Consider the following 25,163-nt stretch of genomic DNA (forward strand, 5'->3'; position numbering starts at 1 on the left):
ACCAAGCGAATTCAGTGGAAACCATGTGTATTTGTCTCTGAAAATCCAAACCGAATATAAAATATTAAATAGTTGTTTAAGTGCTTAATTTTAGACGTATAAACTCAGAAGGTAGCCTTAGATCATTTGGTTTTTAGAGTCTACTAATATAAATGAATTATTATTACTGACACATCCCTGAGTCAGTTATGCACATTTATGAAATAAGCTTGGAGCCCGTGAAAACTAGACTCACGTATATATTTTTGCATTTACTAGAATGAAAAAAAGTGCTGTTTCAATGCACTTTCATTTATCTATGGGATCTGTGGTACTAGCTGAATTAGAAATGTTTTACTCCTTGGAAATGGCAGATAGATGCACAAAATTGTTTACCTGAGCTCAAAACTGTCCTCATCAACCTCGGAGCCCAGACGTCAGCCTCTCAGCAGTGGCTATCCTGGATGAATTAAGGGGCTTCAGGCTTGCATTTTCCTTCATTCCAGCAGTGGACGTCAACAGTGGAACAATGTGAGGAAACTTCCACTACTGCTACCTTTGCTGAACCTGTTCTGTGGATAGAAGATTTCATGCCCCAGTAAACATATGTTAAAACAAGAGTGGCTGAATAAGGCAGCAAATAGAATTACATTATTGTGATTCTTACGTGCCTTCTAATTACATATTTGTGGCCTAGATATTCACATGCTATGTAGCTGTGAAATGGCTAAGCATGACAAATATCAGTGCAGCTCCTTTCACCACCTTCCAGATCTCTTAATCTGAAGAAGTGGTCCTACAAGCACTGGGACTGAAGGTGCTTAATTTCCTACAGGTTGATGCGCTGTAGTAATAACAGAATTTTGAGGTTTAAAAAGCTGCAAGTACCAACTGAAGCTTTTTTCCTCCAGATGCGAACTATTTATGACCTCTCCCTGCAGGTAGTTTCTCCATTTTGTAGTATTTTGGAGGAGGTCTCACGGTACTGCCTTTCCTCTTTGGGGTGTCTTGCCTTTCTGTAGCAGTCTGTTTTTATAAAACCTTCCAGAAACTAATTGGGACCTCTTCAGTGCGTGAAGTGTGGTTGAAATTGGAAGGTGGATTAAAAAGTTATTAGGACACATACACCTTTAAACACATGTAAGCATACACAACCTGAACACATCAATCTTGATTTTTATGTAACACTAGATAGAAAAGGAGTATAAGTGTGGAGGTGAAGGAGTAAGCAAGAAGTAGAAGAGAGTTTTGGTCTAGTGATCACTGATTTATATCTAAAAACGTTCTCAACAGGTACAGTTTGAAAGTTAAAGGAAGCTTATGGGGTAGCGTATGCTGAATGAAGAGGAGAAGAGTGGATTACAATGGCTGGGGTGGCATGCATGTTGAATATTCCATTCTCAGAAGGGAAGGATGCTTTGACTTTTCTAAAAAGTCTGATGAGATGCACAGCTTTTAAAAGGCTCAAAAGCAGTTATAATCCAACTGAAAAGATAGAGTTGTTTGCAGCTTTCTGAAATTTGCCCCTGTTGCAGGTGTCTTTATCTTCTTCTACAGTTGAATTTGAATGTATGGAAATATTCACAATTACCTAACACACCTGCTATCTATTGTCTATTTCTTTTAAATATTATTTTGATAAAATGGACAAAGATAGCGTTTCATCCCTTGTAATGGGAACAAACAATTTGTGCAGTGTTCTTCAGCGTACATGTTTACCAAAGGCAGCCAAGAGTGCTGTTGGATGGTGCCCCTGCCAGTGCTCTGAACTTCCTCTCCACAGACCAACTCACCTGTGGAATTAAAATGTGAAGTCCCACCTGACAATGTCTGCACCTGGGGTGCCTACTGGTAGTACGCTGTGCACACAGAATACTGAAGACGATGATTGTCAGGAAAAGAGCAGAAAATGGCTTGAGCAAATATTTTTGATGTGTTGGCTAGGAGGAAGAAATAATGTTAAGTTAACCTGAATAAATGTCTGTACAGGTATCGGAGCTTTTTAGTAAAACAAAAAATGGAGTAGTATTCATTCCACTTTAGACAATTTTTGTTCCAGCCTCCAAAGTTCAGTGTAACCTTTTATACATGAAATCACACATGCAGGTATATTTCTAAAGGAGGCATCTTTAAGAAACAGGAAGTTGAATAACATTGTTTTAAACTAGTCAAAAACATTTACTCTTTTGCAACTTTTCAAAGGCTTTTAATTCTGCTTAGCTTGATTTGTCTCTTACTGTAGTGTGAGGATCAAATATGGCCGAAGTATAGAAAGCCAGTGGTGTGAAATGCCGAGGGTTGCTTTTCATCAGGGCAAGAACAGAGCTTATTTGCCCCTTTCTCTTCTATGCAATGTAGATGGCAAGTGAATGTAGTACGCTGGGAATGGGAGAGAAGACAACAACTATTTCACAGGAAAATGGGAAATGTGAGAGAGAAAGGGAGGTTGCAGGTTCAAAAAGGGGAAAATCAAAGGACAAAGCAAATTAGAAGGGGAAAAGAAGTTACTGGGAAAAAGACAAACAAAAGGAAGCAAGAAACTGAAAGAATTTAAAAGAACGTTGAGTAGATTTTTTTTCTAATATAAATCATCATCGCTTTGTTTGCTGTCATCACTGAAACGCTTCCCATTTATGCCAGCAATATGTAGTACAAGGGACAAAATCACTCTGGAATGGGAGACATGATCAAAAAGAAAGAAAAGGGTGTGGAAGTGAGAACACACCACATTTAGGTCATAGAATGTAATTTAATTTATGTTCCAGAAACACACATGTATTTCCATAACAGATGTTTTTGGATATCTAAGTTTGGGTGAAAGGGATGGGATGGCTGGTTATTTTGAGCACTTGTTATATTGCTATTACTAGATAATGACCCTGGATTATGTAGTTAAATATTAGAGTTGCCATGGTTGCTAGCTGTATCTTATATTCTTAGCACTGGCTGGTTTTCTCTTTTTCCTCCCCCAGACAATTCTAATATAACTCTCCAGAAAATATCATTTGACCACCTGGTTTAGGATCACTCCTTTTCCTTGCCATGGATATGATTTCTTTTCCTTCTTTTACACATATTACAGTAGATGTGCAGTGGAGATGTCCGTGTAATTTCGTGGGATCCTTCCATATGCTTTTGCATGCTCTTATGACCACAGGACCGTTTCTAAGGTCTGAAGTCCAGATGGTTCTCCAGGTACACTATTTCTGGAGTGTCTTTCCCAACACTGTTGAGACAAGTAGTCTTCAGACTTTCAGGTAGTGCAGAAAAAGATTGGTATAAACCATAAAGGCAACCTTTTATCTTAATAATTTTCCCGTTCTAGTCCTGATTTTTCATCATCTCACGTGTATCCAAAATACGTGTTACTTGCCAAATAGTGGAAATTACAGCTTTCCTAATACAAAGAGAAACCTCAGCTTGCCCTGTTGCAGTGATGAATACCTACAGACCTTTTATGTGCTGGCATCCGAGAAGTATTTTCATTTACATTAAAACAGGCTGCCTCATTGTTTTAAAAATTAATTAGTGGACTTTGAACACGCAAGGGCAGTCTCCTCAGACAGCGGTTACCTTACGGGGTCTCATGATTCCTCCTGATGTGAAAGCCATGTCAAATATAGGAAGAGTAAATGACCTTATGGCCACCAGAACACACAGACACATGTTAGCTGGGGAGAAATGTGTAGTACCACGGATGATGATCCTGAATACATTGTTCACAACAGGGGAAAGACAAATCTGCATCTTTGCACTGTGGAAGCTGTTTTCCTTGAGTCCAGTCCACCTCCAAATACACTTATCTCCAGATGGATTTATCTGCTTCGTCTGTCACTTTTCTTGGTATTTATTAATTGTGAATATTACTGTAAAGGAACTCTTTTCACTGCATGGTCAGTCATTAAGGCCAGGACAAGAGAAGTAATTTCCCTAAGACCATGCTGGGTTTTTCTCCTGCTCTGGTATGGCTTGTGGTTTATTGGTTTATGATGCAAATCACACTGGTCTTCTCTTCCCACCCCAACCCCTCCCCAAAAAAGAACACTTAAAGTGTACATTACAGATTGTCTCAAAGCTTCAAGTACCTCAGCACCATTTTAGAAAATACCTTATCAATGCTGTTAATATTTAAACTCAGGGTAACCATTAACAGAAAACACAGATTACACCGTGCTAGGTCTATTTATTAAGCATCCATAACAAAGGCTAGATGGTGCAAGAGCTTAGTATGGTGTTCTTTAACCTCTGGAAGCTAAGTTCAAATCCTGGATTAGATCAGAAGCAAATGTTAGTTGCTGTCCTCATCCTTTTGTGAGCTTCGTAAACCACACCATTCATAACATTTAGCAATTCCTTGGTACTCTAATTTTAGATCTCTGTGGCAGGCTGGCAGTATTTGCCTGAAACATCACCCTCCCCTGTAAACAGGTGTTGATCCTGATGGGAAGGGAATAAGTAGGTTCTGCTGACTCAGAAGTGGGCAATTTTACTACCTCAGTGCAAGGAAACTGCTTTCTGCGAGGGAGGTCCTAGAGTGTGGACTACAGCAATGAGTATATTTGGATCTTAATGCATTTATATTTTGTTTAATAGCAAAGCTAAATCCCAGGGGGGGAAAAAGCTGTCTGTGCTGCTTGAGTATTACTGGAGAGCAGCACGAAAGCCCTGCCTGCACATAGCCTCATCACATTCATTAATAGAGCTGAGTTTGCACACTGTCTGTCTGTGCCACTCCTGGCTCAAGTCCAAACAGAGTAGTTGGTACCGTTCTTTTACACGTACTAAAACTCCCCGTGGAAAAAGGTCTACCTGCTTTTAAGATGCTGATTACTATTAGTGTGTTCACTGCATCTCCCTTTAAGAAACTTGTAAGTGTAAGAAAAGTACAGAAGAATGATTCTGAATTAATTTGTTTGGAACACTTCTGAGTCAACAGCCTGTAATTTGAAAGAGCTTAATTTAATCCTTCAGTCCAGCATTGCACCAGTAGAATAATTGCAAAGAAATATTGCTGAAGGTCTCTTTTGGTCCTAAGAGACAAAAATCTTCAAGAGGAAGCCCTAAGAGACTGAAGTGATTAAAGCTGCTGGACTTGTAAAATCTCATTGTCCCTAAATGCATTTCTCACTCCGTAAAGCATACACGCAATTACTCCTTTGTGGGCTATAGTCCCATTAATAGGAGCTGGAATATCGAACTGTCTAGCAAGATCAGTTCATCTTGGCCAATTTGAAAATTGGTTGATCTAGCATGGCCCAAGCAAAGAGAAATGAATCTGTTAATGGCTTGCTGCTTTTAAAATTTTTACAACTATATTGTGCCAAACGTTAATAGAATTCTGCTGAACAAAAATACGCCCTTGATATTTTCTCTTGAAGACCTGACTGAATAAACCTTTCACCTGGTGAAAGCAAAGAGAAGAGGCTTTGCTGCAGCATAGCTGCTATGCATTACCTCAGCGGTATAAAACAAAGCCAACATCTTTAGCTACAGCAGGGTTTCTAGATAGTGCAACTTTTGGATGATTTAAAATGGCTGTAATGGCTGCTAACTCTTCCCTTCTTCTTTTTCTTGTATGGGAAACACAGCTGGGAGAGATGAGCGTGCCAGGGGTCTCTTCTAACTTGTGACTCCTTGAACTGCAGTAACTGTGACTGTAAACAGTCAGCTAAACCATGGGCAAACTGTGCTATCACTGAAAGCTGTAGTAAAGACAGAGGAAGGTCAAACCGATCCTAAAAGAAGGCCAGATAGAAGCGTTTTTCAAAACCCAGGTGCTTACAGTTTTGCTGCTGTAAGTGGTAGTTTTGCAGCTGAAGGGCATGGAAGTGATCAGCAAATACTGCAATGTTGACGTTTCATGAATACGCTGGCCTGTGGTGATAGAATTACTAATCTGTAGGAATTTCCTGTCTGAAAGCACTGGTCTAGCTTGACGAGAGGGTTCGCTTAAAGACTGCAGCAAAAGCTATCCACTTTGAAGGCATTACATCTTCCCACTGATGATCTACAAGCATTGTTTTGACATGACTGAGAAATAAAGTCACAGGGCTATGAACAGTTAAAGATTAACTAATCTCTGAGATAGAATGATCAAAAGAACTAAGAGCCTTTTAGAAGAGACTTCCTGTAGCAGGGGTGAAAAAATGATTTGACTTAAAGGGGAAAAAAACCAGAGGCCAGGCTAGCCGGCTGGGTAACTAAGTGGAGAGCGATTAGATACCCCATGAGTTACTCATGCCTTCAGTGTGTTTTAAGACCTCTTTTATCTTAACTTCTGCTGAGGTAATTTCAGTTGATACTACACAGGAGATTCCAGCTCCTGGCCAGCTCTGGGAATACAGGGCACTGTGTGACTCCATCCAGAAGGAAGCACCAGCTTGAATCCTCCTCTGTCTGCTCTTAAAAAGACCAGGAGGGGTCAGGTTTGCAGCTCTATCACTCTTCCTCAGCAGCAGGGCTAAGGTCTGAGCACAAACACATTATAGAAACAATATACGTAGTTCAGATTCACGTGCCTAGGATTTACTAGAATAATTTGTCTTTGTAGCACAGAAAAGGAAACCAGGTGTATTTCAGAGAATTTACTGATAAAGCTAACCGACTGAACAAAAAAACCCTTGCTCACTTTCCAATGCGTTTGGTATTGAGAGAAAAATAAATTGTTATTCTTCAGGCAAAACACTAGCATGCAGTCTCCAGGAACTTGATTCTCCCCCATGAACTGCATGTTGAACTCTTACTGAAGTTAGAGATACTTGAAGGTCCTCAGCATTTTGCAGGTTTGGTGGTCACTGAACAGCAAACCTAGCAGAGGTTTTGGCAGCTTCAGCTTTTAAAGGGAAAAGGAGGACTCTAACAAATTAATTTTCTAGGCCTCTGTTTCACAAGAGCTCCCTGTTAACAACCTATAGTCCAGCTTTTCCAGCTTTAACCTAACACACGACAGCAAATTTTTGCATACTGCCATTTTTAACCTGTGGTTTTTTTTTTCATAATCGTCAGAAAGGAGCTGATTGCCAGGCTGGAACAAGTGGAAAAAGAAAGCATGGATGCTGCTCAGCTGGCTAAGGAGTACGCAGAACTGACAGAGGAGAACCGAACGCTGAAGCTGGCCCAGACGCAGTGTGTAGAGCAACTGGAAAAGCTCAGAATACAGTACCAAAAAAGACAGGGGTCCTCATAACTCTCAACTAGCTTATGAGAGGCAGTTAATACAGGATTGGTCCTGTGCTGGAAAGAGATTTTAAAATAAAGGTCTGTTTAATATGTTATAATACTTTACTACAGATACAGAGTATGTAGAAGTCTATATTTGATTTAATGCTTGCCAGCCAGTAGCTTAATATAATGGATATTTCATCCATTATATAATGGATATTTTATTTCAAGTAACATAATTGAAGTTAATCTATCCCCATTATATGTTCTAGTAGATCAAGTTTCTTTTCTAAACATATTTCTTCCAATTTAAGAAGATACGGACACACTAGAAAATGATATAAATAGTCTCTGTGTTGGGAATTTGGACCATACTAAGGCATACAGCAGGGACAATGTTAATATATGGAATACATGTATGTTAATTTTAGTTTGGTGAAGATTTTTTTAATTATTTTCCTCATGCCTAAAGTGTTTGGAAGTTATCTTAAAACGGATCTCCTCATGAGTAAAAACTATACTTTATTATCCCATGTCAACTTTACATTGCTGTATAAAATCTGAGAAATTGCACGTTAAAAAGTGAAGTAACATAATTATTTTTTACCAAACAAGTGTACTGCCAGTAATAATTTACAAGTTATGAAATTAAAAGGAAACAGATGAGATCAAACTTTCCTTCCTCAAGCATAAAGATAGCTTGAGAGTCGTCTTATTGTACTTTTTGGCATGCAAGAAATGAAAAATTAATATATGAATGTTACCATCATAGTTTCAACTGAGAATATGTCAGTAAAGTACTGTGAGGGTATTTTGTTCTTATTTTCCTGTCTGTTTTGAAACACAAGTGGCTGTAAGTAGGGACAGGAGTTCCGTGATATACAAATAACCTGGAAGTAAAATGTTAGTTTTACTTGCTCTATTTATCCCTGTATTTTCCTAGCTCAATTGAAAATTCTTTGTTATACTTCCATTTCTATTCATACAGTATTTTTTTCATTAAAAGCGGATATAGAAAAGCCATTTTATGTTCTGAATATTCTTAAATCACCTCGTATTTTTAACTCTGCTTGACAGATGCAGCTTGTTACATCTTCATGAGGTTGGAATTCAACTTGATGTATCATTAGTACTGAAATGTGTGTTAGTAATTGAAAACTATGAATTTAAGATTTCCGCCAGAACTTAAGCTTTGATTGTTATCCCTAATCTATTATAAAAATGGGATTTTATGTTAATCAGAACAATTCCTGGGGAAGTCTTTTGGCACCAAAATGTTCCCCAGTAATTCCGGCAGCAAAGGGGACAAAAAAATACAAGCTGCTCCTTAATTTCTCTGTGCTAACTACCTACAGTATTCCCTGCGGCACAGGCGTGAAAACAGGCTCCGCGTCACTACAAGCAGCGGACGTGGCAGTCGGAGAGTATGAGGAGGTATTTAAAGGACGTTTGGATGAGGTGCTTAGGGACATGGTGTAGTGGTGGTCTCGGCAGTGTTAGGTTTATGCTTGGACTCGATGATCTTAAAGGTCTTTTCCAACCTGTACGATTCTGTGATTCTGTGATTCTGTGAGGTAGCGGGAGAGGACAGCCTTGTCTCCGCTTCTCCTCCTGAGCCGCCGGGGCAGGAGCAGCGTACGTGCCCGGCACTGCTTACTCCCTTACCCTGGCCAGTGCAGAGACATGAAGGGAAATCACCACGCTGAGGCATTGCTTTCTGCTGGGATGCTCCACAGGCAGTATAACGCTGTATTTGTTCCTCTTTCAGAGCACACCGTTATCTGAGGGTCCAGTTTTCACTGTATCTCGTGAAAGTTGGAGAGAAAAAAACCATAATGAATAAAAAACACTTGGGATGTCAAGCCTGGGAGTGCTGGAAAAGCCTTTGTCCGAGTTGGCAAACATACCCTGTACAGACTCCAGGGTTTTGCTTTGAGCACAGGACGCTGCAGAATCTGGGATATATTATTTTTGTCTGTATTTATGTGTTTTGAACAACAGGACTGTCGTTTTCAAAATGAATTTGTTGATTTAGTCACAGATTTTTCTGTCTAGCTTTGAAAACGTCAGCCAGTCTGTTTGGTGACTTCAGTGAATTCATTGGAAACTGCAGAAAGTACATAAAACTATTTCATTAGCAGACTGGCTTTGGATGCAGATGGATCAGACAGCAGAACTTTACTTACAGGTAACTTTGTTCACCTTGAAATTTTCTATTTAAGTGCAGGTATTATGTTTTAGATGTCAGAATAATATCAGATCATACTCTTTGAGAAAAACCTGAGGGAGAGCCAAAGTCATGTAGAGAAGGGAAGCTGGGCATCATTTGTGACACACAGTGATTTGGGGGTAGCCAGTGAGTATGGCTTTTGTAACCTATAGAGACTGACCAGTATGGAAGTCTTCAGGAAACATTTTTACAGGTGTACAGACACCAAATTTGTGGTGTGGTCCAGCTACCAGCCTGGCTAAATACGGAACTCTTAAAACATCCCAAACTAATTGAAGTCAGAGATCTGTATTTAATCCGGACTGTGGCTATTTGCAATCAAATTTTCCTCCTACTTTTAGTTATGGTGAAAGTGAAAAATAACTGCTTTGTATCAGTATATTTGCCTGCCGCTATGCTCATACGCCTGAGAATAGCGACTCAGAGAAATTGCATCACAATCCCAATGAGTAAAACTGAAACAGAAGTACCAAGGAAGAAAAATTCAAGTACCTCATGAAAACAAATTTTTAAAGAAAAAATAGCAGCAAAATGGGATTCAAAGACAGGGGGGTAGATAAATGGAATTTTCCAAAAATATTCATAGGCAAGTGAAATTAAAATGCAGAAGAGTCAACATAACCCAGAGTATCATCCAAATGTTGCAAAGAGTGAAAATGGCTAGAACAGCCTTCTGAAAGGTAACTGCTGTATCTATCATTCATCTCTTGATTTTTTTAATCGAGAGCATAATAATGATAACCATTTTCATATTCAATAAATCTCCAATTTTGACATGCGGAATTTTTCTCTAGATACTACTTTGAACTGGTTGCTCTGCTGACTCAATAGCTGAAATTACGTTTTTTTAAGAAAATCCTCGTTTGTCATGTTTATGCTGTATTTTCCAAATAGATAATATGATTTGTGTCCTTCTGTTATTTGAGGAGAGACCTTAAATGATTTTGCTAGCTAGGTCCATTTTAAGTACAGCACTGTAAAAAAGCATTTTATACGATTATTTCAAAGATGTTTTTACATCGTATTTCACCCGAGAACTTAGAAGCCAGTTTCAGCTTTTGAGTTCCACTGCCGATGAAATGTTCAACTTCATAACTTCTGACTACAGCCTGTGACAACTGCAGTTGTATTCAGCAAAACAACAGGGCGGTCCGAGGCTCTCGCTCGCAATTCACCAGCGGTCAGAAGGTGAGGAAAGGCACGTGAAAGGCTCGGATGACGACAGAAGTTGCTAAATGCATACGGCTACCTACATACAGTCTGTTACACAGATAAAGTGTGTTTCTTGCTATTGTCCAGGTTATTCAGGTTAGCAAAAGTAAGCATGCCACAACGATGACAAATGCATTTGCTTCCAGACTCCTTAAGAAAATAGTTAGTGGAGTACATGGGTTTAAAAAAGCAAGACCTGTGCTTTCCATTTCCTATTATTTCTAACTAGCTTCCTTCCATCGTAACAAATGCTGAACAAGCTCAATTTAAGCATTCCAGTTAGCTTTCCCTTTCCAGGATTATCTTTATTCTGGCTGGTTTTGTGAATTAATGCTCTTTGGAAGTGTGTCACCTCCCCAGAGGCCATCTAGGCCTTTGTGAGCATCACACACCGGTCACGGCGGGTACAAATGCGCAAGGGTACGACACAGAGGTGTTCTCAGCCTTCCTTTGGGCTACGTGGTGGGGCAGCTCTGGCACGTGTCCGTTTGCTGCTCCAGTCACGGACCGCCTTGCAGAAGCGAGCTAGTCGCAGTCGTAGCCATGGAGTCAGCCGGTGTTCTTTCCTACGTAAAATTCTTTGCTCGTTCGACACCCAAGACAGAAGCGTCCAGAGGAGCAGGGAGACTGTTGTCTGGAGGAGCCTTGCCTCTCTTCTCCTGGAGGGTGCCAAATGTGCAGTGACCGAAGAAGAGGATCGCAGGGAAAGGAAGTTGGTCCAGGCGGTGACGCAGCAAGAGGAGCGCTGGCCCTGGCCAGCGGCAGCGTGAGGAGGGCTGACAAAACCTGGGTGCTGGCATGACTTTTCTTTCCTACACACATACGTCCACAGACATACGTGCGCACCCACAGCCCTGAGGGTCTTCTCCCTGCTGACATGCATATGCATGGATAACATGGTGATGAACATCTTTGGGAAGCCCATGATGAAATTATTAACTGTCTTCATGACAGGCCAGGAAGGTGTAAGGTGTGCAGCAACGAAGGCCCAGGGCTATTACTGAAAAAGTACCGAAAAGCTGGCCCCTGTTGTCCGTCCTGCTGGGCTTCTCTGGGACAAGACCAGACATGGTGACTGCAGGACTGTGCCACCGTGCGCGTTAAGGAGGGAGGGAGGGAGGGAGGGAGGGAGGGAAGCAAGGCAGAGCTGGATGAGCAGCTTCGACCTTACCCTTTCCTCCACTGAGTCCCTTGGTTTTGCGGTGTTAAACTGGGAGTTATTGAGATGGTCCTTCAGATGCGCACCAAAACCGTGCAGCTGACATTTTAAATTCAAAGAAGTCGATTATTGTATAAGAGCGAAAAAAAATCTACCTTGCTTGGGACTGTGCCAGTCACCTCCAGGTTCTTCGGTGCTCCTTACAAGGAACGTCATGCGTTACTCGTACCCGTATGAATGAAAGATGACAGTCATTCACAAGTCACTGTTAACCTCGACCCAGGCTTTCTAGACTGCACAGTCTGGTGGTTTAAGCTGTAGAAAGCACAAGGTTTAGCCTATGAGTCACTCGGTTTTTCTACACGCCAACCATCAGTTCCCCCTTCTAAACCCCAGTTCCTTTAATCCCCCCCCCGACCACAACCCATGCATCTGTACCCCTTAGTGAGTCAGCAGCATCACTCTGGAGCTCAGATCCAGGTGACTGGTGATCTCATGACGTGGTCTGATGATCGCCGTGCGCTTGAGATGGTTTCCAAACGTTACGGTCATATGACGTTTTGTGATTCGGCGCTGGTATTCGGCGGCAAGGCACCCTGCCGACGTGCAGGTGCTGACCGTGAGACAGGCTTGCTTTCTTTGAACTGTTTAGGAAAATATGAGAGCAGGTGGTCTGTGGATTTAGTTATTTGTCTGAATTTTATATTAAATTTTAATACAGAAATTAGGGAAATGAAATGAGGATGTGTGCGCTGATGTAACAAATGTGCGGCCAGATGCCAGACTGTGCCTTGGGTGCTCAGAATGAGTAAAGCGATATGAGAACTGTAAGTGACGGAAAGGAAGTAGTTACAGTGAGGAAGAGGAACTGGTGAGTGAGCTGGGTGCCTTACTGCTTGCGTTCTTGCTTCTTACGGCTTGCACCAGTGGGATGGACAGACTGTTGTCCTTAGCTCAAAATTAAGAAGCTTTTGTTTGGATGTTTCCCAAGGCTTTTCCAAGCCTAGTCTACACAAACACTTTATACTGGAACATTTGCTTCATCTAAGGTTATGTTTTTGTCTAATATGCCTAGTATCAGCAGAGCTATACTGTGATAAAGACGCTCACAGCATTGCAGATGGTTCTTCTATAGAAAGAGGAATAACCAGTATCAGTATATGACTCCATTCTGCTAATCATAGAATTATAGAATATCTTGAGTTGGAAGGGACCCATAAGGATCATCAAGCTCAATACCATGCTCGCTGCTGTATTTGCATTAAAGATAAATAAATTACAGCCTTGATAAATAGCCTAGGTATAGTAAAAACTACACTGAAGCTGGAGCACTTTTGTACTGGAATAAATGCATCCCCACTAACGGGCTTTTGCTGCTTTCATTGCACAAGTAGAGTTTGGTGCTTTTATTAACTAGATCCCCAGTTACCCACATGAAGGGGTAGTGATGTGGTGTTCTGTGATCAAAAAACTTCAGCCTCTGTCTTGTGACTTTCCTACAAGCGTATGACGCGTCTCAGCGCACAGCCCAGGCTTGCCTTTGCCTACAGACTTTCTCCACGGCCATTTCATTGCAGCGCTCGCCCCAGCTTGTTCCTTTGACTCTTGCCTGTCACATTTCTCTGCTCTGCTTGGATAGCTGAAGTAAGTCACCACTCTGAATTTTTAAGAGTAGTCAGAAGCAAATGCATAGTTTAAAAACATTACCTGCTAAAAACCTGGACTGTCTTGTGGTCAGACCCTTTTATATTCATGTTCTGCAAGTACATCAGCATATAGGTTTACTGATTAGATGGCAGTACCAAAAAATACGAAGCAAATGTTGATATTCATGGAAGACAGAGGCGCATTCAAACATACTCATATAAATACTGTTCTAAATGTTAGAGTTCACTCTCTGGTTGTATGTCTAATCAGAAAAAAAGCCCACTACTGACATAAGAAATAGTGCCTCCTTATGAAGTTATCTGCACCAAGAAGAATGTGAACACTTATTTTTTAAAGAATTTCCAAAAAGAAGTATTCTTTCAAGGGAAAAAACCCACATAACAGTTCCCAGCTAATATAAATTACATCCAGCTATGCACTAACTGCTAAAAATGTGCTTAAATCTATTTAGAACCCTTTGAATAGCTCTCATTAGTTTACGTCTGTGTAAAATACCCTTACATTTGACTGTATGAGCTCCCTCTGGTGGGTAACGTGACATTTACCGCTCTTATTACGAAGCAGAGACCTCAGTAAATGTTTTGGGTATACAGTTACGTTTATCCAACTGGAGTTTTGTTTATTTTAAGTGTTTATAGCTACTAATACTTTCTGTTTTCTAGGTATAGGACAGTATACTAATTTCTCACCATCTGATCACATCTGAAACTACCAAAAGAGTGATATCCAATATTTTTAAGATACTAGAGATACTTGCGCAAAGGTGTAGTTTTCAACACCGCATTGGACAACAGCTAACGTGAGGACCAAAGTTAAATGAGTTCTGGCATCCTAGAGAAGCTGAAAGAGTTCATAATACTTACAAATCATATGGCAATATCTTTATTTGTCCAAAATACTTCTGTTGAGTTCAGCTGGATTTATGTCCCTGGAAATCTGGCCTATACGACTTTACTTTTTCAAAATACTAGACAGTACTAATTGATTGCAGACACTTTATGTAAAAATTATTTATTTAATGGTACAAAAACTAAGAATCAAATATGCTTTAAATAACACAGTACAGAAGAGCTGACTAATGTATCTCTTTTTTGCTGGACAATTTTAATATCCTTTAAATCTCCTACAGCCTGGTACTAATGAGTTACATTTTTAAAAAAGAAAACACAAGTGTTATCTTCCTATTTTTCTCTTTGTATTTAGGTTAAGTAATCTGAACACGGGAAGTGTTAGACTTCAGAGGAGTGCCCTAATGCACGGGCTATGGTCCAGCCACAGTTCGAGTTTCAATGACCCAAAGTGGTTGTGCTGGAATATTAGGACTGTTTTACCAGCAATGAATTTGGTGGCTCTTGCACACCCCGCAGTTTATTTGAACAACCACGTTTTTGGAAAATCTGGGTTCCTACAACGTTTTGGAAGGAAAGAAAAAGAGCAGAAAAAGCATGCTAATAAGTTGCTTTTCTACTTTAGCTATTTCAGAATTCCCCTTTAATTAACAGAAAGAGGTTTATGTTTTGTCACTTGGCTGAAACCCAGCAAGAGGCAAAATTCTAGTTACGCTGTATTTAAAGGTGAGGCATGAAGATGAAAGAAAACATAAGCAGGATTTTACCAAAGGCAGTGGACAACATTTTTACTAGCAGTTTGTGATAGCTGTGTATCTCCCAAGTATGACTGCACATGCAGTATTTTCAGATGTTTATGAGATTCCCCTAATCCTGTAATTTCTATTCAAGAGATTGTTAATTCACAGTTCGACTGCCAGAGTGCTCCGATGTAAATCTACCACTACATTATTGTCCAAAAGGGAATCGTCACTGAATTTTTATCATGAGAAAGTGGCACGTAAAAGTGCTTCAAATTGCTTCTGAAATGAGGGTGTCCACATCTAAGTGAGTAAGGCTGCCTGGTAGGTAACCAGCAACGCCAAGAAGGCACCACATGGTAAACTGGATTTGGGCCCTGGTTCAACACAGCACTTACCGCGGGGCACGGTCGCCACATCAAACAAATCTCTTGAACACATACCTGACTTTAAGCAATGAGTAGTTCCCACTGATTTGCCAGTAGGACTATTCACAGTGGTAAAATTTTATTCATGGACTCAAGTGTTTTGGTGGATCAAGGCCAGAGGGACCAGCACCTCAGCTTGAAACTCAACTGTTGAAAGTTCACTGGAATTTAAGTATGTGCTTGGAGCGTTTAAACACCGCGCTGTGTCAGGGCCTTTCTGTTGGTCTGTCTGCCAGTGAGCTGAACAGGTCCTCACAGCACCTAATAGTGGGGAGGACCTTCGCGCTGTGAGGTGCGTATGAAACTCAGGCATCTCGCTCCAGCGCTTTCAGCTGGGTCTAGGTCCGGTTGCAGCTGCCGAACGAGCCAGACGCTGGCATGAGACGTCAAAGTAACGAAGAAAACATTCTCTTTTAGGGAATTTAGCACATTTGTTCCCACTCGCACAGCTGCAGCCATGCCAACCTTTATGAAGTGGCTCTGTAGGGTCATTATATGGAACGATATGAGTTTAAAAAAAAAGGCGAGCAAACACAGAAGAAATGTCAAATATTTACAAAGCACTATAAAACACGTCTAGAAATGTCTCTTAACTAGATGAGTAACAGCATAATACTGTTAAAGAATTTTAGAAATACTCCTCTTGCTTTTATTTTTTTGGGGAAAAATTTATCAGAAATACTGGACTAGGACAAAAATGCTGTGGGTGTCTCTGACAGATAGGTCCCATTCCTCCTTTCCTCTCCCTTCACATACTCCGCCCTGTTCTTCCAGTAAGAGGAGATCTCAGCTGCTTCAAAGATGAGATAGAGAAATAAAATGTTTCTCAGAGTTGTGGTTGCGGCACCCTTTTCTCAGAATAACTCCTCTCAGCTTTTGATGTAGGAATTGGGCAGAGGAGGAGTGCTTGGGTTAAAGGTGTGTTCTCTGCCCTCCACGTGAATGCCTGCTCAAATTGGGATGTGTAATAAGCATATGAAATTTTCAGTTTGCATGTGGTAAGTAGAGACTTAGAGCTAAAATATTTTCTAGCTGAACTTACTCCGTAACCTAAGAGCATCAATGCAGTTGCGGCTGTTCAGCACCCGGATTGCTCTCCCCTGCAAATGCGTACTTCAGACAGGCATATACGACCACAATTTTGCTTGTGATTTCATCTCGCAATTTGCTTCTCCCATGCTGTCAATGGCTTTCCTTTGGTCATTGTAAATTGTGAAGGAGGAAGGTGTCATGTTCAAATACAAAATTATTAAACACCTGGACCCAGGAAGGAAGAAGACTCTGCCTTTAAATTTGGCTAAAACCCATTGCTACTTTTCTGATTTGCTTTATCATCACCAATCACTACTAATCAAAACCAAGGCTTTTCCTTCTTTGTCTTTCTTCCTCCTTTCCCTTTCCTTTTCCTTTTCCCTCTCCCTTTCTTTTTTTCTTTTCTTTTCTATCTAATCAGGAGTATTAAAACATATGCTTACAAATGATAAGGAACTTAAAGTAGAGTGCCTTTATAAGATAGATAGGCAGTGAGCTCAGACCTATCATGATATGTACAGCTGAACAAACAAAATGACTATTTCAGTATGATCTTAAGCATTTGGAGCTTTTTGTCTGATGACACACTTTCCTATTTCAAGAGTAGGAATTACTTAATATCTGTCTGAAGCAAGCAGAGGATTTATGAAACACATAATCTTCAGCTGGCCTCAGCCTTACTGGAGCATTATTGAGGACCTTTATTTAAAAATAAATAAATAAAAACTTCCAGCCCCATTTAATTCTTTATTAAATACATTTCTAAATACCATTTTAGTTACAAGAGTCAATGCCAGCTAAAGGACAAGGTTAGAAGAAGAGGAGTAGTCCACAGTGGGCTTAGATTGCTCACTATATAATTTAAGGCAAGTTTGCAAAACGAAGTAGTGTTTGGGTAAGCAGCATGCTGTAGGCTCTCAAGGCTTCATTATCAGGGATGCCATAATATGGCTTTCTGAATATCAGGTTTTTTTAATAAATAAAAATTGACACATCACAGCAAGCCAGACTTCACCTTTGAAAATTTAGACTGTACAAAGGTCTCCTCTGACATCTGACAAGGACTTGGACAACACAGAAAGTGCCCCAGTTCAAAAAAGACGTGAGCAATAGAGATATTGCTTTTTATGTGGGGCTGATGCTATTCTGGGAACAGTCAATAGCAGGGAGCAGGCATTTATTCAGACTGTAAGTGCCTCCTATAGAGGTCTTTTACTTTTCCACTGACTATATAGGGACCTTGGGATCCAGCCACCCACCAGCTGGGTCTCCATGGGCCTCTTACTTATCGCCTCTTGTATAAAAAAGCCATTCATTCACTTAAAACGTGACTCTCAGCACTTAAGTATTAGCCTTCTGGGAATGCTGTTAAGACTGAGACTCCTGGCACTCTGAGTCATGCTATGTGGACATAAAAAGTACCTAAAACTCTGATTCTGAGTAGCATCAGCACCAAATTGTTCTGTCCTCACTTGAAAAACCCCTCTCGGAAACCAAATAGGTATCAACAAACTATTCTGCCAACCACGCAAAGGTGGGTATGGCATGGGTACAAACTGAGCACCCATGAAAGGGAACTTGAAATCCTTACGGTATGTCTGTGCAGCTACAGTAATTGCTCTCTTGAATTTCGGGGTCTGACATAAAGCCCCGCTGCGTGCCACACACAGCGCAGCAGGTTTGTGTGACCTCCCTTCCGTACGGAGCCACCTCCAACTTTTTGCAAGGGAAAGTGGAGCAAAAGGGGCTGCTCCACACCTTGCCTGGCTGATTCTGCCTCTTGCTCTTCATGTGACTGGCAAAAGGCAGAGAGGTCTTCAGAGGACAGAAAACATGGTCATTTGTCACCAGTGCTCCAGAGGCACCATCAAGTGGCAAAGAAGAAGCCAAAAAGACTTCAAACCTGCAGACCAAACGCTCCCGCAGCTCCATAGAGGTTCTAGGGCACTCGACACTAAGAGGAGATAAAGCAAATGAGACAATGGAAACATTCCTGTTAAAAACAGTTTAAAAATATATTACTGTGGTGCTGCAATGAAGATATATGAGATAAAAACGGACAATGTATGGACAATGTATATGGACAACTGTATTCAGGAAGAACTTGAGCTTTTTCAGAGTTCAGCCTGAAGCTGCTTTCAAGTGGAACAAGATCATTTGGTATTTATGTAGTCCGTGAAAGAAAAACAAAACAAAGCAAAAAACCTGAAGAAATGCTGTCTCTGTACTGCTTCTGGTCTGAAGCCTGATAAATTGAAATCCTGGAGACAGACAGCTGACAGGTGGTAGGACATTGCTTTTCTAACATGCTGAAAGAAGAAATTATTTGGTGTTTTGAGCTAGGAAATACGGGAAATACACCCTACAAACAAGTTTGCTTATCTGCACTCTTTGACCTTCAGAGGGTTTCGATGATGTCTCAGTTTAAGAACTGACTTTTAATTCTACCTTAGTAGAGTAATAAAGATCTGGAAAGAAGATAGAGATGCGCTGTAAATCTCGTGACAAGGTACATGGGTCTTTTAGGACTTCCTTGGAAAACTCTTTCGGACTGCTTCCTTCACGTGCAGAGGACAGGAGGAGAAAAGCACGCGGTGATTTCTTACCACCCTCCTCCCCAGCGTCGGTCTGTAGGACCTAAAACCCCAGGACACATCTGCTGCCTCGTCTCCGCTGCTGCAGGAGCTCCTGGGAACTCCAAGCAGGAGCAGAGCCAGGAGGGAGGGAGGGAGGCATCGCGCCTGGGCTCCTTTGCCATGCCCCACCTGCAGCCCACTCTGTCCCCTCACTCCGAACAGCTGACAAGCTGATCGGGATTGCTATTTTTTTCAGTTGCTATTCCAGGTGATTCCTTCTTGGATCTTGCTACTAATTTTGTTTCAAGCTGGGCTATGCATTCTGTGAAGTCAGCTCCAGTTTCATCCTTCCTTCTGCCTAATTATTTCTGGAAAACCTGCATGCAATTTATCCACGTATCAGTGGTATGCGCCAGCAATCCATTTTGATGAGGCAGAAATGTTTAATTTTAATGCTGTTTATAAGCAGTTTCAGGACTGAACTTTTCTGTTACCTGTTCTTTCTGCTAGAACTTTTGTTCCTCATTTCCTTTTGCAAATTGAACCATTTCATTGTGGTTTTCGTTAGAACTGCTCCAACCTGCTGTCAGATGGCTGTTTTACAAGAGTTTCTCCCTCTCTGTAGAAAAAATAATTAATTTAATACCCGCACCAAAACTTTATTAACAAATGGAATTTATTGGTAGCAACATAATAACCGTCTTAATTTATTAACCATCAATTAACTTTCTTCATGGGCAGCTTTTCCCTGATTGTAAGAGTCTCTAGCAATAAACTACTTGTTTTATAATTATTCTGCTTTCCAGTCTCTTACTGACCAGTTGATTTATTTTTCCTCAATGCTCTTTTGAGCCCCTTCGTTACTTCTTTTTTTTTTTTTTTAACCAACGGCAACAACTTTTTTCCCCAGTATAAGCTTATTTCTCTTCCATCACCTGTAGGGTAGGGAGAGGACTCTCTCTCTAGTATGTCTGCTTTGGCACTGATAGTCTGGAGGCAGCTTTCCTACCCAGAACCCGTTTTCCTCGAAGTTTGTTTCCTGCCTTTATCTGATAATGCAAACGTATTTTGTACTTTAACCATTTCTATAAGCAGGATGACTTTAAATTCAACAGGCAACATTACAACGTTCCTCAGCACTTCTAATTTGTTTTCCGGAGGAGTTTTTGGTTAACTAATTCTACTTCATTCCATCAGTGGTTAAATTTTATGCTTTCACTGTAAAGATTTTCCAGGGCATTAGCTACCTAAAGACCATATTTTTAGTTTGGATGAAGCTTCATTTTTATTATGTGTATCCCAATCATACTTGCTCAGCTATGGTGGCCATCTAGCCAATGAATCAAGTACATCTTGGATCTGGAAGTTAGCCAGCATAGTTGGCAATATGTTGAATTTTGCTGCTTGAAACCTTGACAGCATCTGAACAAGCTCAATTTAATCCAAGCTAATTTTCACATTTTTAATGGCCTGCTGCCTATTTTTATAACCCATCAATTACAAGCTTAAAATAATGCACATGGATTAAAATAAAATCCTTGTGATGGGTTCAAGAGAGTAGCTGTTTGATCAACAGAAACAGGCTAATGTCTTGAGAACTAATGTACAGAAGGAGATGAGAAGAACTAATGAAAACTGGTGCTGGCAGTTCTGTTATCTGTGACTTTTTAGTAATTTCTACCAAAATCGTTCCGTAAGCACTCAGAGGAAAGAACCGGAAAGCCTTGTTGGCTTTGAAGACAGCGTCCCCATCGCCAGAACACAGGTTAAATAGGTCAAAGCGCACGTGCGGCGGACGAACGCTGATCCTCTCAGGTTGCAAGCGACTCCTCGCGCAGCAAATTTTGCAAAATCTGTGAGCGGGGGGAGAGCAAACAGGGCCCTAACATTTGGGTACTGGGGCTCCCCGCCCAATGTTACGCATATATTTTTTGATATAATTTGCAGCCCTGAGGTAAGGGGCCGCGTACTTTCTGTTTCCAGCTAGGTGCCCCACTCAGAAGGCAACGTGCTGCATTTTGCAGGAGGCCTGGCCTTGCCTGTGCCCGTTGGATGTGCGGCGCTGGAAATGCCACTGGGCACTCCCGCACCCCGATATTCAAGCAGAGCACGTAAGCGGGGAGGAGGCACCAACTTTCTCGGGCGGCGGCTGGCCTGTGCATACTGAGAAGCTCACCCGGAGGCACTGAGAGGATGCTCAGGTCAAAGAGGGAAGGATGGAGTAAACTGAGCCACGGTCAGGAGGCGAAGCAAGGAACATACTGCTTGGTTCAACATTTTGGATGTAAGTGGGCCTCGGTTTTAGATGACTAGGTATATTTATATACCTAGATATACCTAGGTATATTCCCAAACTCCTCCCACAGTCCAGTATTTGCAGTTGTGCTACTCTGTCACCAGCTCACGACTGCTGTTTTAACTGCTATACCAAATGCAGTATGTTTCAAACACACTAGCTACTTGATATGTGAAATTGCCTCCCTCCCTTTTTTCTCTGCTTAATATTTTACATCTTCTAGCTCCCCAGAAGAAACACTGAAGAGCAATGCTTGCAAATAAATTGTGGTTCTCTAATTTTTCAGCGCAAGCTTTTTTTAAAGTCTTTGCCAGTTCTCTAGGCATAAGCTAGATGCCCTACCTAACCTTAGGGTAGAGGTGCAGAGGGGTGCACAGACGGCAGCTAACACCCTTCTGAGGACAGACGCTGAGCACAGAGGATCCCCTCAAGGCTGGCCTCTGCAAAGCACTGGAAAATTCCCGGGGTCTGAGTCTGCCCAGCTCTCTGCAGGGGCACTCGCTTTCAGAATATGACTAAGGGCCTGTAGGGTCGTGCTTTGCTTGTCAGGGAGCCCCGTCACAGGCCTCGTTTGGTGAAAATGCTCTCTTTCTTGAGTGAGAGACTCATCGTCTTTATTATCGTTCATTGGGGTATAGTGATTTATAGTACCGGTGGAGCCGTGTCACCTTGCACCAGTGCACGTTAAGTCACATCCTTCTGGTTGTGCCCCTGTTCTAGTAAATCATAGCTATCTGCAGCAGCGGATGGCTCCTCTACAATACACAATATTAGTCTTTACCTAACCGTTAAGATACCATGTCATTTAAGGAATGTCATGACAAAAAGGACAAATGAGACATTTAATTTTATCATCGTTTTAAATTTAATATTGAAAACAACAAGATATGACTTAAGAAGTCGCTTCTAAGGTAGATTTCTCTATTCTTACCAGCATCAGCAGTGTAAAAACTTGGCAGCAATTGAATTCAAACAACTGCACCACTTGTGATAATCTATAGTGTTATTTCAAAACCAGAAAGTACCTAGAAAATACAACTGACTCTTCAGTCAGCACTTTTTTGTGCTGCATCATTTCCACTGCAATTGGCAAATAACGAAAACACAAGCAAGCTGTTCATGTCCTGACAGAAATGAGGCTTCCTTGGCACTGTACAACTGAGAACATTTAAAGCCAAATCTATACTGCAATGTGCATTTGAGAAGTTTCCACCAATTTTTAAGTGGTTATCTAAAGTATTTCTCGCTGTATGCAACAGCAAGTATTGATATCAATGACAGCCAACTTTGTATTAATAGAAACATGTGAAGCTTAGTCACCACACCTTTACAAATACAACTGCCAACGATATGAAAGCAGTTACAAGTTTCTTGTTGGTAGAAGAACAGCCACGAATCCAAACAAACGTGACTGTGCTGACTCATGACCTCTCTCAGTCAAAGTGACAAGATTTGCACAACGAGAGACAGAACTGGTAGAACCTCAAACTGTGTTCTGTTTATACATCAATTTACATTTTACCTGATCTGAACGAACGTCGACAGACGGGTTTAGAAGCCTCATATAGGGACCTGTTGGGGAAAAAAGTAATTTTCCAAAGACAGTAAAATTAGTTATTATTGATTATTACACAACAGCATTTTCTCAAAAATGTTCTTATACAAAATATCTGCTATTTCTTGTTTTGTAAGATCGGTGTTTGGAAGTTTCCCTCCCATTCTGCTACATCATTTCGGTCTTCTAAATCATCTTGTGCCACCAATGAAACTGCCAAGCAGTATTAAAATAACACAAATCAAAATGATGGAGAAAAAAAATTTCTGGTATTTCCTGATATGCAACAGAACAGGGTATGTTTTGAATAGATTTTTAAAGGCTTGCTCATTCAGATCTTAGTGGGACTACTCCTCCGCTTATTGACATGTACTCTGTTAAATGTCTTAGCAGATGAGGGAGTCAGCGTATACTATATTCCATTTTACTCTCTCTTTGGAGTATTTAGCACACAACCCTAGAGTTGTGTAATTCTGCATAAACATTACTTACGTAGGCTATAAATGCCAATGCCAAAGCCTACGTTCCCAGCTGGAGTGGCAGCTCATTTGCGTTCCTGAATGCTTCTGTTTCATTTATTGCTTTGTTCAAGAAACATTGTTAAAAACGCCCCTGGATTGTTCATTCTTACCTACGCCTTACCATCTATTAATAAGGCAATAGTCACGCCTGGGTATCTACATGCAATTTCCGCATGCATTTATTAAGTTCATAGAGAAAGATATCTAAATTGTGTTCTACTCTCTGCATGCAAAAAAATTGCATGTTTTTGTTACTTAAACTATCATTTTAAGATTTCTTCTCCTAGCACTGTGTCAGCTGTGCAGTTTCTGCTACGTTTCTCTGCCTTAAAGGAATGTGCAGTATAATATATCTCATGGTGTCATATAATAACCACTGTACAGCACAGTCACTAGCTGCCTCTAGTTCAGTACTTCTCCCCGTTTTCTGAGCCCATAAGTAAAATGTGACAGGTGGTGTCATTTTTTACCACGTAGTGATTCATAAGCATTTAACTAGAACATTGTTATTTTGTTCGTTCTTAGAGGGACTTCATGTGAGATAATTACCACAACTTCTGATTTACAGCATTTGTCATAAAGTACAAGGCATTTGCATTTTCTTAGGCAGTAACTTGCTTTCACACGGCGGGAAGGCATGCAAATTAGCACTCAGAGCTGAAGGTTTATATCTTATCAGGACCAGACATGACTGTTCTTTGCCGCGGCTGCACATAGAGATGTAAACAGGTTGACCGTGACTTGCAAAACTCCACCTGAACCCCAGAATCCCAAATTTTCCAACCTGTTCTTAGGTGGAGGGACGTGAGGAGAAGTAGGTAATATGCACAGGTACAACACATCCCGGAGAACATAGCTCCTGTGAGCAACTCACTAACCCTAAACTGACCCTGGGTGTTTCGAGAGGTTAGTCAACAGGAGACTGCTCTGCCGAGTGCTCCCTCTTGAAGCTCCAATAGTAGCAGCGTGCTTGGCAAAAGCAGGTAGAGAAGATACCGCTTTGGAGATCCCATAAATGGTCACATCCCTTAGAAAGGCTGTAGGGTCTTGACCTCCTATGGAGTACACCGTACCATAGCCAACAGCCTTGCGCAAAGTCCTAGAACAATCTGCTATGTACTCAGATAGTCTTTGAGTCAATATAGCCAGAATTTGCTAGATAGACAAAAAGATGAGTATTTTGTACAGGAGAAAAGAGATCATAGTGGCATATGAAATAATAGGAGAAAACTAATCTCCTCAGCTAAACAACAGTTGGAAAACACCTTACAGGGAATTCAAGGTCACATTTGTGATTCTCCTTATCAGGAAATAAGTGTGTATGCGCAGTACCCACAGGAACTTGATTGTCTCCCACCCTTCCAGTAGAGCGGCAGCCCTTCCCTCCCTCCACCTTCCCTCTTCTTGTTCACCCCTCCAAATGCTTGTTGAGAGGTAAAGCAGCCAACATGTAACCCAACCGGTCTCTTCTGGGGACTATGTGAGCTCTGCAAACAAGAGATAGGGGCTTACTTCAGGAAACATACAAAATATGCAGTAGGAACTATCACCAACATACTCACAGGCTGCTTTTCACGACTACACTCAAGCCTAAGACACGTTTGTCCAGTTTGGACATTGAATCTGGCACAAGGGCATAAGGTAACAGTAGGCTGCTGCATGGTCCAGCATGTCTAAATAAGTCTTCACTGACTTTTTCAGGTGTTTTTGCGGAGTGTTTTGAAAAGCTCCCAGGCTAGGTACTCTGGCTGAAACAGC

The 25,163-nt window shown here is 41.1% G+C and overlaps 1 protein-coding gene and 1 long non-coding RNA gene across 9 annotated transcripts in view; one reads left to right on the forward strand and one right to left on the reverse strand.

The window, feature by feature from the left end:
* Positions 1–8,113, forward strand: part of MAP3K7CL (MAP3K7 C-terminal like) — a 47,411-nt gene extending 39,298 nt beyond the window's left edge. For all 8 annotated transcript variants that reach the window (XM_075517156.1, XM_075517175.1, XM_075517164.1 and 5 more), the window contains one exon: positions 6,985–8,113. In XM_075517156.1, coding sequence (XP_075373271.1) covers positions 6,985–7,165 — 181 coding nt within the window. In that variant the 3' untranslated portion in view covers positions 7,166–8,113. The remainder of the gene's footprint in view (positions 1–6,984) is intronic.
* Positions 8,114–11,790: 3,677 nt separating this feature from the next.
* On the reverse strand, positions 11,791–13,525 carry LOC142404842 (uncharacterized). Its single transcript, XR_012773967.1, has 3 exons — positions 13,449–13,525; positions 12,180–12,385; positions 11,791–12,056 (listed from the first exon to the last, which is right to left on the reverse strand). It is a non-coding gene; the product is annotated as an uncharacterized LOC142404842 (long non-coding RNA).
* Between the last annotated feature and the right edge of the window lie 11,638 nt (positions 13,526–25,163).

This window comes from Mycteria americana, chromosome 1, assembly GCF_035582795.1.
Source record: "Mycteria americana isolate JAX WOST 10 ecotype Jacksonville Zoo and Gardens chromosome 1, USCA_MyAme_1.0, whole genome shotgun sequence".
Lineage (NCBI taxonomy): Eukaryota > Metazoa > Chordata > Aves > Ciconiiformes > Ciconiidae > Mycteria > Mycteria americana.